This window comes from Garra rufa, chromosome 4, assembly GCF_049309525.1.
Source record: "Garra rufa chromosome 4, GarRuf1.0, whole genome shotgun sequence".
Classification (NCBI taxonomy): domain Eukaryota; kingdom Metazoa; phylum Chordata; class Actinopteri; order Cypriniformes; family Cyprinidae; genus Garra; species Garra rufa.
The window spans coordinates 56,157,778-56,173,609 of NC_133364.1; the positions used below are offsets into that span (position 1 = coordinate 56,157,778).

The 15,832-nt window shown below is 41.8% G+C and overlaps 1 protein-coding gene across 1 annotated transcript; it reads right to left on the minus strand.

The window, feature by feature from the left end:
* Positions 1–14,714: 14,714 nt before the first annotated feature.
* LOC141333043 (uncharacterized) lies at positions 14,715–15,140 on the minus strand. Its single transcript, XM_073837988.1, has one exon. It carries the CDS (start codon positions 15,138–15,140, stop codon positions 14,715–14,717), a length of 426 nt encoding a protein of 141 aa, XP_073694089.1.
* Between the last annotated feature and the right edge of the window lie 692 nt (positions 15,141–15,832).

A 15,832-nucleotide genomic window follows, 5' to 3' on the forward strand; every position in this document is an offset into this window, starting at 1 on the left:
ATAGAGAGACACAGGCCCGGTTCCAGAACTAAATCACTGAGGGTGCTCCCTAAATTAATGAGGGTGCTCTAACTGTCACGGTTCTCACATCTGCCGTGTCCTCATGTCGCGTCATCTGTGTGTATGTATGTGCGTCATTACGTTGTGCGTCTCTCTGATTCAGCGCAGCTGCCAATCAGTCCTTCACCAGGTGTCATGCATTTCCCCACGGCTATTTATACTCACCCAGATCTCCTCTTCCCCGTCAGATTGTTCTCCTAGATCACCGTTGTTGGATGTACGTGTTGGATTTGTCTTCGTGTGTGGAATTCGTCGTGGGATTGTCGTTGTCTTGGGTTCACTGGATTCACGCCTGCACCACGGACTTCTCACTCGTCATCTCACCTGCCATCTAGCCTCTGTGCCACTCAGCCGGGAGATCTTCACCACCACCATTGTCATCGTGTTTCATCTTGCTTACCTTCAATAAACTGGTTATCCTGCATTCTTGCTTCCTCTCATTCTTCCCGTTACAGAACAATCTGACCATCTATGGAAGCAGCAGGCACCACTCAGGGCACCGCGGAGGACGCACTCCGCGAATGCATCTCCCGGCTGGAGATTCAAGAGAGGAACACCGCCATCTCAGGGAACGCCATCAACACCCTAGTGGCACAGGTGTCCGAGCTGACCCAGTCTTTGCGCCAGATGCAATTTCCCACTGCGCCGCTCACACCGCCTGCCCCGCCTGCTCCGATCGCCCCATCCGGACCATCTGGGGCGTCACATCAGCCGGAGCCCCGCCTTCCCCCACCGGAACTGTACGGAGGTGAGCCGAACTTCTGCCGAGCTTTCCTCACTAGATGTTCGATGCACTTTACGTTACAACCCCGCACATTTCCTAGTGAGGAAAGCAAGGTGGCGTTCGCGCTCACCCTGTTGACGGGGAGGGCGGCATTGTGGGGAACGGCGGTGTGGGAAAACCAAGATCCTTGTTGCGCCTCGTTCACAGCACTCTCCGCCGAGATGAAACGGGTCTTCGACCGCGCGGCCTCTGGCAGAGAGGCTGCGCGGACATTGGCGGATCTCCGACAGGGGGGGAGATTCGTCTCTGATTACAGCATCGAGTTTCGAACCCTGGCGGCGGAGTGTCAGTGGAACGAGGAAGCGCAGTGGGACATGTTCCTGCATGGGTTGGCTGACCGCGTTCAGAAGGAGATCTACGCCCTGGACCTACCCGCCAACCTCAACGGCCTGATAGACCTGGCTCTGCGGGTAGATGCTCGACTCTCCCGAGCCGAGCGACGATGGACATCCGCTCGGCTCCCCCCTGGGGAGGGCTTTCCACCTCGAGCCAGCGGCAGCGACGCGGTCAGCCCATTCAACGATCCCGAGCCCATGCAGGTGGGTCGAGCTCGGCTTTCTCGGGAGGAGAAGGAGAGGCGGAGGTCCCAGGGCCTTTGCCTCTATTGTGGAGCAGCTGGCCATTTCGCCTTTAGCTGCCCCGTAAAAGGGCCAGCCCGGCAGTAAGTATGAGGCTACTGTCGGGTGGGATCTCCGCTACCAAGTCCTCGTCCAGCAACACCTCCACGCTCCTCCCGGTTAGGCTTAGATGGCAGCAACAGGACCTGCACTGCACTGCACTTCTGGACTCGGGAGCCGAGGGTAACTTCATGGATTTTTCTTTTGCACTGCATAATCATGTTCCTGTTCATCCCCTCACAGAAACCATCGCCGTCCACGCTCTCAATGGCCACTCCCTTCCCACCATCACCTCTATTACTGATCCTGTTACTCTCACGGTGTCTGGCAACCACCGTGAGAGTATTTCATTTTACATTTTGGACTCCCCTCACGCTCCCGTTGTTCTTGGACATCCCTGGCTCATTAAACACAACCCCCGGATTGATTGGCAGCTGAAGTCGGTGGCTGAATGGAGCGTTAAGTGTTATGAGTCTTGTCTTGTGTCTGCTTGTTCATCTGTTTCTAGTTCTGTGTTTCAGGAGAAGGCGGCGGATCTGAGTAACGTGCCCACGGAGTACCTCGACCTGAAGGAAGTGTTCAGTAAGTCTCGGGCTGCTTCTCTCCCTCCTCACCGTCCCTATGACTGTGCTATAGACTTATTACCAGGTACGTCTCCGCCTAAGGGCAAGTTATATTCACTTTCAGTTCCTGAAAGAGAGGCTATGGAGAAATACATTTCTGATTCTCTAGCAGTCGGGCTCATACGACCCTCCTCTTCTCCAGCGGGGGCGGGATTCTTTTTTGTGGGGAAGAAGGACGGATCTCTGCGACCTTGTATTGATTACCGAGGGCTGAATAATATTACGGTAAAGAATACTTATCCTTTGCCGTTAATATCTTCAGCCTTCGAGAGGTTGCAGGGAGCGTCCGTCTTCACGAAATTGGATTTAAGAAATGCTTATCATTTGGTCCGCATCAGGGGGGGAGATGAGTGGAAGACTGCCTTTAACACCCCCAGGGGGCACTTTGAATACTTGGTCATGCCCTTCGGCTTGTCCAACTCCCCAGGGGTCTTCCAGGCACTCGTCAATGACGTGTTGAGAGACATGGTAGATCAGTTCATTTATGTCTACCTGGACGACATATTGATTTTTTCTTCTTCTCTCCAGGAACACGTTCAACACGTCAGACGAGTGCTTCAGCGGCTGTTAGAGAATGGGCTTTTTGTCAAGGCGGAGAAATGCGATTTTCATGCACAGTCTGTTCCTTTCCTAGGGTACATCGTGTCGGCCGAGGGTATGCGCATGGATCCCGAGAAGGTTAGAGCTGTGGTGGATTGGCCAACCCCAGATTCCCGTAAGGCCCTACAGAGGTTTCTGGGTTTTGCCAATTTTTACCGGCGTTTTATTCGCAATTACAGCCAACTAGCCGCACCTCTGACCGCCTTGACCTCCCCCAGAACGACGTTCAGGTGGTCAGACGCAGCAGAAGCTGCGTTTGCCAAACTGAAAAGTCGCTTTGTTTCGGCTCCCATCCTTGTCACCCCTGATCCATCACGTCAGTTTGTGGTGGAGGTCGATGCGTCAGAGGTGGGGGTAGGTGCGGTGCTATCCCAGCGTTCACCCACGGACGACAAGATGCATCCTTGCGCGTTTTTCTCACATCGTATGTCGCCAGCTGAATCTAATTATGATATTGGTAACAGAGAGTTGTTGGCAGTCAAGCTAGCATTGGAGGAATGGCGCCACTGGTTGGAAGGGTCGGGGGTACCTTTCATTGTTTGGACTGATCACAAAAATTTAGAGTACATCAGAACTGCCAAAAGATTGAACTCTAGGCAGGCTCGGTGGTCACTTTTTTTCGGACGCTTTAATTTTACCTTATCGTACCGCCCGGGTTCTAAAAACACCAAACCCGATTCCTTATCTCGTATTTTTGACCGCTCCGATCGCCCGTCCACTCCCGAGGGTATTTTTCCTGAGACACTTATTGTCTCTGCCCTCATCTGGGAGGTCGAATCGAAGGTTAAGACAGCCTTACATGGGGTAACGCCTCCGGCCGGTTGCCCACCGAACCGTTTATTTGTACCAGAGTGCTTACGGTCTGAAGTTATCCAGTGGGGACATTCTTCCAATGTGGCGTGTCATCCAGGGGTTAGTCGCACCTTACATTTGGTCAAACAACGATTTTGGTGGCCTCTTATGGCTCGTGATGTTCGCAGTTTTGTTTTGGCTTGCTCAGTTTGTGCCATTGGTAAGACCTCTAACACACCTCCAGATGGGCTCCTACAACCGCTGCCAATCCCTTCGAGACCCTGGTCCCATATCGCTCTAGATTTTGTTACCGCCCTCCCACCCTCCCAGGGTAACACGGTTGTTTTGACCGTGGTGGACCGGTTCTCGAAGGCGGTTCATTTTATCCCCTTGCCCAAATTACCTTCAGCCAAGGAGACAGCGTTGGCAGTCGTAGACCACGTCTTTCGGTTACATGGCCTCCCGACGGACGTGGTCTCCGACAGAGGACCCCAATTTGTGTCCAAATTTTGGCGAGAGTTTTGTAAACTTCTGGGGGCCACTGTTAGTCTCTCTTCGGGGTTCCATCCTCAAAGCAATGGACAAACTGAGAGAGCCAACCAAGATTTGGAGAGAACGTTACGATGCATGGTCGCTAGAAATCCTTCCTCCTGGAGCCAGCAGCTGTCTATGGTGGAGTACGCCCACAATTCGTTGCCAGTATCTGCCACGGGCCTATCTCCATTTGAATGTAGTATAGGGTACCAGCCACCTATTTTTCCCAGTCTGGAATCCGAAGTCGCGGTTCCCTTTGCCCACGCCTTTGTCCAGAGGTGTCATCGCACTTGGACCAGAGCCCGTGAGACTCTGGTCCGAGTGGGAGAGCGCACCAAGGCTAAAGCCGATCGCCACCGGTCTAAGCCTCCCGTATACGTCGTCGGTTCTAAAGTGTGGCTTTCTACCAAGGATATTCCATTGCGTTCCGTTTCGAATAAACTTGCTCCCAAATTTATTGGCCCGTTTCCTGTCACCAAGATCATTAGTCCGGTGGCAGTCCGCCTCAAACTTCCTCCAGTGTACAGGAGAATTCATCCCGTGTTTCATGTTTCCAAAATTAAACCTGTTTTCTTTGCACGTATTAATCCGCCAGTCCCGGTTCCCCCACCGCCGCGACTCGTAGACGGGGAACCAACCTATTCGGTCAATCGTATTCTGGACTCGAGGCGGAGGGGACGCGGATTTCAGTACTTGGTGGACTGGGAAGGTTACGGTCCGGAGGAGAGAAGTTGGGTACCTGCCAGAGACATTCTGGATCACTCCCTTATTGATGATTTCAATCAACAGGTACAGGAGTCTGGGAACGTCAGGAGACGTTCCTAGGGGAGGGGGTACTGTCACGGTTCTCACATCTGCCGTGTCCTCATGTCGCGTCATCTGTGTGTATGTATGTGCGTCATTACGTTGTGCGTCTCTCTGATTCAGCGCAGCTGCCAATCAGTCCTTCACCAGGTGTCATGCATTTCCCCACGGCTATTTATACTCACCCAGATCTCCTCTTCCCCGTCAGATTGTTCTCCTAGATCACCGTTGTTGGATGTACGTGTTGGATTTGTCTTTGTGTGTGGAATTCGTCGTGGGATTGTCGTTGTCTTGGGTTCACTGGATTCACGCCTGCACCACGGACTTCTCACTCGTCATCTCACCTGCCATCTAGCCTCTGTGCCACTCAGCCGGGAGATCTTCACCACCACCATTGTCATCGTGTTTCATCTTGCTTACCTTCAATAAACTGGTTATCCTGCATTCTTGCTTCCTCTCATTCTTCCCGTTACACTAACATTATACCATCATAGTCGACATTAGGGCGCGACACTGATGGCGCGCGTTGCTATTTTAAAATCAAAATACTTCATTTTTGTATGTAATGGCAAATTGATTATACTTTCGTTTTTTTATTAACTTAATTTAGAAAAAAAACGTTTGGAGCATTTTTGTTCGTAAAATATACGTTTTTATTTTATTTTATTATTATTATTTTTAAGGAACAGCGCCCAGGGGTAGACTAATCAGTCTGTTAATTTGATCAGTTTGCCTACTCAAATCATCACGATTTGCATAAAATCTATAGATATGAAATAGTTCAAGTATAAAACAATGTTAGTTTAAACGTTAAACCTAGAGATAAATGTGCGGTATTAGGCGCATATCCAATAGTTTGTGCAGAGAGTGGAAGCTGAAGACACAGGACATGGGCGCCAGTGCATTTTTTTCAGTGGAAGCAATTTAAAATTATCTGTCATTTTTGCTCACAAAGGTAAGAGTAGGTTAATACATCATTCGGTACTGTAAAGGGTGTACTTTTATTTGTGTGCACTTAAAAAAAACGTATAAAATAGTTTTAAATTATTACTTAACGAAATAAAACAAATAGAAAACAAAAACTCTCTCATTATGTAATCCGAAAAGATAAATTTCTCTTTAAAGGCGCGTCCAAAAAGGATTTTTGTTACACTGACTCAGAATACACTAGTTTATTAATATATAATTTAAATAAGCTTTACTCTTTCCGGCCCGACACATTCAGTGTTATTTATTTACCTTTGTGGCAATTTTCAGCATATTGTGTGCTTGAGTGCGGATCTGTTCCAGCTGCGCTGCCGTCTGTAACGGTCTCGAAAGTGAAACCGAAAGTGAAGTCTCCTGTTGTTTCCACCAGCGCGGCATTTTTTTCTTCACCATAATTTATGGATGTCTAAAATATTAAAATAAGGAGAAACCTAAAACAGATAAAACCGGTGCCCGTCCGCCTCTGAACTTTGACGTGAAAATTGGCCTGAAGCCCAGCAACTAGAGGTGTAAAAAAGTCGGGCTAGTCGGCCGAGGCTGAAATGCAACGCTCTAATTGACTGCTTTGATGCGTTACAATATGGTAGGGCATTGTTTTAATGCTTACAGCAGAAAAATAAATGTTTTTTTTTAATGATTACTCACTGGATTGTTATCTAAATCTGCAATAAAATGACATTATTACAGCTTTAACTGAGGGTGCTATTGATTTCGTTTGAGGGTGCTTAGCACCCTCAAGCACCCCCGTAGAACCGGGCCTGGAGAGACATAAATTGCGAGAGCGCACCCTGTATTTTTACAAAGGCAATTTGTAACGTTTTGTTGTTATCGTGGAAGTTCATAAAATAAAGCAGACATTTATATTTCTTTCCTCTGTAATCACAAAGTAAGGTATCGTGCTGACGCCGACCCGAGAAGTGCCGTGTTGCGCTTTATAAATGAGACTTGCAAAGAAACGTTGTTGTGACTAATTTGCAGAGCGGTACATCAGACGAACATTTATTCTGCATGATGGGACAGACCATAAAGACAGGCTGAGTTGAAAAGTGACTTTTCCGGGCCGCTCACGCACAAATATTAAAGCATAAGCACTCTTTTCATTAAATAAAATCTGGCTTTATTTATTTATTTTCATTTTTTTAAACAGAACGAAATCATCATCACCATAACACGATCAAACCGTGTGTCATTTTTCTTTTATTTATTTCTGATACTATTTAAATTTTATGTAAAATCAAACTTTCATCCAAATAATATTCCAAGCTCAGAGTCAGAAATAACAGTTTTGATCTGATCATCTTAAATCCTCTGGGTCTGAGGGCAGATTAGAATGGAGATTAATCCTAATGAACATGCTGCTACAATTTAAACAATTACATTAAAGTTATTTAAACAGTGTATTTCTATATAACTCCAGCAGCGTGCATCCTCCTTTAGGTCAGGACTGGCGAAGGCAGCGCGGACAAACGCTTAGCTCCCTCACATGTCTATAACAGGAACATCAGATGGTATGACATAATATGTCGTTATTACGAGAAAAATATGTCGTTTTAAGGAGAAAATTATGTCGTTTTAACGAGAAAATTATGTCGTTTTAACGAGAAAAGATCTCGTTTTAACGAGAAAAGATGTCGTTTTAACGAGAAAAGATGTCGTTTTTACGAGAAAAGATGTCGTTTTTACGAGAAAAGATCTCGTTATAACGACATAGCTGAGTGGGAAAAAAATTAAGTGTGCGGCAGCAATGCGTCACCGTAGTCACCTGTGCTGGCAAGATGTGTCCAAATCTCTTAGTAACACTGCATCTTTTCTTTCAATTATTTTTCTCAATTATAATTCCGATGTTAATAAATGCAATATGGATCGTTTATTTTATTTGTGTTAGAAAAAAATAAGAAGATGCAAATAAATAGAACATGACGATAGGGGATCAAACAAACTAGTCTGTCCGTAAAATTATGTTAGTAATACAATTTGCATGTTAATATAAAGATCGCGGCATTACATTTACAGTGGATTTGTTCATGTTGTGTCTTTTCTTTTGCGCATAGTTTGCAGTGTTGAGCAATTACAACCAATCGCACATTTCTGTGAAGATAGGAGGGCAATGTCCAATTAGCAAAAGTGGCTGACTTCAACAGAACATGCATGCATCTTGGTGCTTTAGTAAAAATTCATATTTTGCAAATAAAGTGGTAAAAAAATTTTTTTGTGCAAACAAAGAAGTAACATGACTTCATAAAATTGAGGTTAAATCACTGGAGTCACATAAACTACTTTAATTATGTCTTTACTGTCTTTCTGGGCCTTGAAAGTGGTTGTTGAGTATGCTGTCTACTAATCCAAATGTTTTTCATCTTTTTTCTTGTTTTGTTTTGCAGATGCTGTCAAAAAACACCATGAAAAGGCCTCTTCTGGACAGTTGGGCCAGGCAATTAATTCTAAGTTAGCAGAACTGAGGTTTCAGAACAGGAAAAAAGAAATATAGCTCTGTAAATTTTTTTCCTATGTGGTTTTATAGTGAGGTTTTTAATTTAAGTAAAATTAATCCTGTGGTAAACATAACTTGATACATGAATGTTTTGTTCTACAACTTAAACTACACACACTCACCCCCCAAACTGCCTAGATATCCAATATTTATTAAAAGTACAGTTTAAAATAAATGAATAAATTAACTGTCTCAAAATTTGCATTTCTTATATGGGTGTGTGTACTTTGTTATAGAACAAAGTACTATGAAGCTGTGTTTAGCATAGGCTATATTTTATTTATAAATTAATAAAATAAAACCCCATAAGAAAATCTTGGAAGGAAGCAGTGACAATTTGTCTGTTTTTCTCTGATGTCATCCCTGCACCACTCTATATTTGTTGTAAGATTGAGTAATGTGTGCATGTGCCGTTAATATTGACCATTTTCACTTTGTATTAGTATTTTCTGTAAATATGAATAAAACCATTAATATTTTGTGTAAAAGGTATTTCTCTCCTGATTGTATTTCTCATTTGCAAGCAAATTTATATAATGTCCACAAGATTGACATTTTTTAGTTTTTAATATTCTCTGAGAACATGTTAAGGTTAATTTACTTATGTAAAAAGGAGTATTATTTTAATACATTTGAATATTTGTGACCCTGGAGAACAAAACCAGTATACTTGTAGCAATAGCCAACAATACATTGTATGGGTCAAATTTATTGATTCTCCTATTTGCTAAAAATCACTGGGATATTAAGCAAAGATGTCCCATGAAAATATTTTGCAAATTTTATCTACCGCAAATATATAAAAGCTTAATTTTTGATTAGCAATATGCATTGCTAAGAACTTAATTTGAATAATTTGATCTCACATTTTTTTTAATCCTCAGATTCCAGATATTTAAATAGTTGTATCTTGACCAAATTTTGTCCTAACAAACCATATATCAATGGAAATATTGTTTATTCAGCTTTCAGATTATGTATACATTTCAATTTCAAAAAATTGCCCCTTATGACTGGTTTTGTGGTCTATATGTTTACAATTGATATACATTTGCAAAAGTATAATATATTTACAGATAAAGAAATTAATATATGAACATATATTTCACATTAATATATTTACATACACTATTTATATATAAAGGAAATATATATGTAAATATTAAGGAAATAAATATATGTAAATATTTATAATTAAAATAAATTTACATACACTAATATTTGAGCACATTTACATATAAAGCAAATAAATATATTTAAATATTTATAACACAATATATTTACATATATGTGAAAAATATTAAAAAGGGGCCTAAATCAAATATTTAAATATGTTTTTGCCATATATTCAAAAATATGCTTACATATAAGTATAAGGACTATTTTCTTCTATTAAGTTTTAATGCATTTAAATACATGGAAATGTATTTATTGTACATATATTTCAATCTATGTGACCTCCGTATGGGAGTCCAGCAGCACCCACTGTGGCGTATTGTTGCGTACTGGGATGTAGATTGTTTAGTCATAAAAATAAAGAGAAAATATAATTTCACTAATTTTCACAGGACAAAGAACTCCAGAAAATATGTATTAAAGTGCGACGGGACATAGGACCTAACTTTCAGGTAACAATATTGCATTTATTTAAGAAAATGACTGTGGAAACTAGCCGGTTGGCTAATTGCTCATTTATAATGTGAGCATGTTTATCTTCCTTTAAACGTTTACACAGAGCTAAAATGTTATGTTTTACTACAACAACTAAACTAAATATCTCAATTTTGTATAGATTACGAAGAACACAAGTGTGCTCAACATTTTACTCAGGATTGTTTTTCAAAAACACTGACTGGAATTAGGAAGCTCCGTCTGTGTTTACCTGAACTCAAAGACCTCACGAAAAGAAAACTGATCGTAAATGAAAATGAAAAAGATATTATTTTTAAATGATGTTTTAAAAATTAACATGCTTAATAGTTTGTGTTAAGAGCCTGCAGTTAGATCGTAAGCCTCTTTCAGACAACATGTTAAGTCTTACAAAAAACAGTGGGTAGAAAGTTTATTTTTATGCAAAGCGATCAAAAGATAACATTTATTAATTAGTTTGCCGTGTAGAGTTTGAGGTCAACCCCTTTTAAAATCGCAAAATGATATTCAGAACATTACTTTTTGTTTCTGTTTTGCTTTAGACAAGGAAAACGTCATGTTTATCATAATAAAGGTCGGTAAGACGCTTATGACCTAGCTGCAGACTCTTAACACAAACCATTAAGCATTTTAATCTATATAACATCATTTGAAAAACTCTGTATAAGTGTTTAAAGGAAGATAAACATGCTCACATTAGAAATTAGCAGTCTTTCCACAGTCATTTTCTTAAAAAAAATGCAATATTGTTACCTGAAAGTTAGGCTATATGTCCTGTCAAACAATCCACGTTTTCTGGAGTTCTTTGTCCTGTGGAAAAATGTGAAATGACGTATTATTTTACGGTTATACAATCTACGTCCCGGTACGCAACAATATGCCACAGTGGGCGCTGCAGGACTGCTATCCCTCACAGCCTCGTTTTCGATTCAAAATGGCAGCTGGCTGAAGAAGGCGTATTCGAGCTGGAGTCTGATGATGAAACGGTTGAAGTGGCTGATCGCCAAGAAACTGACACCGTATCTACATCGAATGCAAGTGACATGACACGACAAAATACAATAGAACCTGCTATGCTGTCTACACTGGATGCAGCGCGACACGACACTGCAAGTCCCTAAACTGAAAGTGCTGGCAATTTGCTTATGTAAGCGAACCGGGCACACCTCTGTTGTAAACCTCAACATTATTATAGAGGATGGCTCAAGACTTTTCACAGTGTAATGCCTTGTCGTGAGCCATCCTTTATCATTACTCCAACTCATAAGACAGACAGTCAAGCTGCATCAAATGATACATTTTAGACGACAGTGAGCCCACAGCTGAACAACATAACTATAGAAGCATCAGTCAGCCAGTTAGCAAGACACCTGCAGCAAGACACAACATAACATTCGTATTTTGAACGATTGCTAGAAAATACAATCATCAATTATTTATCATACTTACAGGTTGAGGAGCAAGCCTCTGATAAACTGGCCACTGATCCATCTTTTAAGAGCGAGCGTTTGCTGAATCCCGCGTTGTACTCCCTGAGTTTGTAAAAGCAGTTGTCAGTAAAATGACGAGAACACAAGATTGGAATTGTACAGCTGAGGTGTTGTTGAAAAAAATGAATATTAAACACTGATTCTTTGTAGATCAGATCTTTTGGAAGTGATGATAAAACAAATTTACTCTCACAGCGTAGAATAAAGTGTCTTCTTGACATGATGTTAACCACATGGAAATGTTACTGTATTTGTGGGCGGCAAGTTTTTTGTGATGTAGAATGTGGGCGGACATTCGTGACATGTGGCCATAACAGAAAAAGATTTGAATTCCTGATGACTCGTTTAAGCAATAGTGAGCCAACTCTTTATTTTTTTGATAAACAATAACTTTATTTATTCCCAGAATTTATTTGTTCCCTGAATGTTCCCAAGAATGTTCCCTGTTGGTTAGCCAGGAACGTTTTCTTAAGTTTTCTCTTCAGGTTAGGGGAACATCCTGGGAACTTTAAGAAAACTTTCCTGGCTAACCAATAGGAACGTTCTATTTATTTTCCTAGAAGGTTCCCTGAAAGTTCTCTGAAGGTTCCCAGAATGTTCTTCTAACCTCTTCACCCCAATACCGCTTCTGTACGTCAAATCTCCCTTAAATAATATTTATTCTCGTATATGTATATTAATTATAAGTAATTATCCATTAAAGAGATCAATCAATGAATGTGTCAGGATTGTGTCTTGTTCTGTTTTCCATGTGTTTTTCCCCTGTGTTTATAGTGTATTTGGTTTATTCCATTTGCTCCCCCTTTTGATTGTAACAAGGACTCTGGGAAGCGTGTAAGATCCAAATGCGAGCTTTATTGAGCAGATCGTTGTCAAGACAGGCAGGGTCGATCTCCAAACAAACAGTAACACGAAGGCAAGACAAAAGCGTAATCCAGTAATCAGGCAGAATGTCAAAATCCAGTGAGCAGTCCGAAAGTAACAAATAAACAAGGCTATGAAACTAAGACAAACTATGGCAATGGCAAAATAACTATGATTATGACAATGAAACAAAACCGTGGAAAAATAACAAAACAGGGCAATGAAACAGGAGAACCGCTTAGTAGAGCCTGCACAGCAAAACAATACTTTGCAAGGTCTGTTTGGTGTAGGGTAGGGTTGTGCCGATAGACGATAGTATCGTGTATCGACGATAGTCAGAGATATCGCCTGTTGCTGATGCCTTTGACGATAGTTAGACGATTATTATTATTATCCGTCAACAAAGAACTTAACTTTAGCAATGCAGCACAGAGAGTCTGTTCTAGGATGCTTCAGAAACTTGCCGCGGTATAAACACACGCATAGAGAGGCCACAGCGCCTTAACGCACCTCGTGCAGTGAGAATGGGAGATTTTCATCATACAGTACGGTGGTAGATTCACTGATTCTAAAGGGAGTGTTATATTATATTTGCATTGCAGTCATTAGGATAACAGAGGTAGTAAAACCTGGTTCAGGCTGAATTAATTACGATGTATCATAATCAGTCTGTATATAGTAAACATAAACATTCATCTCAGTAACGTCTATAGGCGTTAATTAGAATTACGATGCGATCAAATGGCGCTAAACATACGCACGTGAATTACACGCGCATCACTTCTCCGCATTCAATATGAACTGAACTACAACATCACCCTCATGATAACGGTCAGACATACAGCGGTAACATTATAGCAATATGACGGGTAAAGAAAGATTCATTCATTTACATTCTGGCACGCACATTTACAACTCACTCACTGACAATAGCAGAGAATGAAACCGAAAGTAACTTGAACAACTCCGGCAGATCTACAGTCAGCGCTCTGTACACGCACAACTTAATCATATGTCAAGAGAAAAGTCTACCTTTACAAAACGAATAAGGAATTTAGTACATAGATAATTAATTAAATTAGCACGATAGTATCGTGTATCGGCGATCTCTCAGGCTGACGATAGGGCGATATGAAAATTGAGCATATCGCCCAACACTAGTGTAGGGCTCCTTAAATGGCCACCAAACAGGAAGTTACCCATGAGGCAGCAGAGGGAGCGAGAACAGTCAGTGCATGGGTGAGGGCTCCCTCTGCTAGCTTGGCATTACATTGGTTCATGTTCATTTGGTTTAGTCATGCCCATATTTGTACTTCCCACTGTTATCTTGTTTAGCCACTCCCCTGTTTCCGTGTATAAATAGTTCCTTGTTCCACACTCCCTTTGTCCGATCTTAACGTCTCATGGTGGTTGTCTGCTCCTCGGGTTTTGTTTTCAAGTTTTCTACATGTTTTTTATTCCTTGTCTTTTGTTTTGCTTGTTTAATAATAAATCAGTGTTTTGTTTATACTAATGTTTTCCTTGTGTTTCCCTGGATCCTTGTCTCTCCCTCACCTGTGACAGAATGTTAGTCAGTAAATTGAAATGACCGTTAATTTTTAAATTACGCGAGCGCACGGCTTTGTGTGAAAAACAGGAGAAAGCGCATGCTGGCGAAGAGCGTGCAGATCAGAGGCGTGCAGTAAAGAAATAAATCTAGTGTTTATTATATGATTTTCAGACTATGATTAACCTTTGCTTATTTTTAGCTATAAAATTGTAATTATATTATAAGTCTATACTATGCTATTCCGTTGCAGTCTATGGAGAGTAAGGAAGCTCTTGGATTTCATAACAAATATCTTAATTTGTGTTCTGAAAATGAATGAAGGTTTTACGGGTTTGGACCAACATGAGGGTGAAAATTAATGACAGAAGTTTCATTTTTGGGTGAATTATCCATTTAAGGTTAAGGTCTACAAATGATCAAACATGCACTTAAATATTTTGTATCATAATTCAACAGCAATGCACATTTGTCTGAGACTGTCTCAAACTCTGCCTCCACTTTACTGATGTATGTGTATTTTAGCATGCCATGTTCAACAATTATACTGCAATGTATATACCATTTCACCATGATTTTGTGAAGACACAATAGGGATGAGAACGGAGACTGAGATGAAAACCAGGGTGAAGGTGAAAACCAAAGAGTTTTATTGACAAGGTTGGTACATTGAAGTGCAAGGAAGTATTGAGCAGTAATGATGCTTAAGTCCATTGTAGGGTATTTGTGTAGATAGAATCCAATGGGTGATGATTTGGGAATGTCCTGGAGATTAGTTTGATGGCCAGGAGTTCACGGTTTCCAACGTTGTAGTTTTGCTTCAGCGGAGACAGCTTACATGAATAGTAGTCAAAGGGAGGAGGAGAGGAGGCTCACCGACTGCTTGGGACCACTCCTACTCCTGTGGTGGAGTCGTCAACTCCAACTGGGAAGGGAAGTTCAGGGTCCGGATGGTGTAGTAAAGGAGCGGTGCTGAATATGGTTTTAAGTTGTTGGAATGCTTTGTGGGCCGCGAGGTTCCAGGAGAGGTGTTTGGGTTTACCCTGCAGGAGGGAGGTAAGCGGAGCTGTGATCTTACTGTAGTTCTGGATGAAACATCGGTAGAAATTTGAAAAACCTAGAAAACGTTGGAGTTCTTTCACAGTACCGGGTGTGAGCCAATCCTGTATGGCCTGAACCTTCCCCTGGTCCATCTGCACACCCTCTTCACTCAAAATATATCCAAGTAACTGGGGAGAGTGTTGATGGAACTCACACTTCTCCAATTTGAGGTAGAGCTGGTGTTCTTGGAGATTCATTAGGACCTACTGGACGTGCTGGCTATGTTCGGCCTTGTTCCGCGAGTAAATCAAGATGTCATCTATGTAGACCACAACAAAACGATGGAGATACTCCCGGAACACCTCATTCATAAATGTTTGGAAGACGGCAAGACTTATCCGGTATGAATAGTGTCCGGTAGGTGTTATGAAGGCCGTCTTCCACTCATCTCCAGCTCGGATTTGTATGAGGTTGTAAGCACTCCGCAGGTCCAACTTGGAGAAAATATTTGCCCTCTGGAGTTCTTCAAGGGCAGCAGGGACCAGAGGAAGTGGGTAGAGTTGTTGGATGATCTGAGAGTTGAGCTGGCGATAATTGATGCACGGCTCCAGCCTTGATTGTATAAAACCAATTTGATCCTCTCCTATTAAATTTGGTAATGTACCTTCTCTTAGCTAGAACTTTACTTAATATTTTTGCGTCTGAATTTAACAAGCTAATTGGCCGCATATTTTCACACTTTGTGTTTGTTTTTCCTGGTTTTGATAATAATGTAATTGAAGCTCCTCTCATTGATGTAGGCAAAAGATCTTGAAGATACGCCTCTACTATCATTTCCATAAAAGGAGTTAGCAACTTTTCATTAAACGTCTTATAAATTTCTATAGGAAGCCCGTCTGGACCCGCAGCTTTTCCTGATTCCATAGAGTCGATGGCTATTGCAATTTCT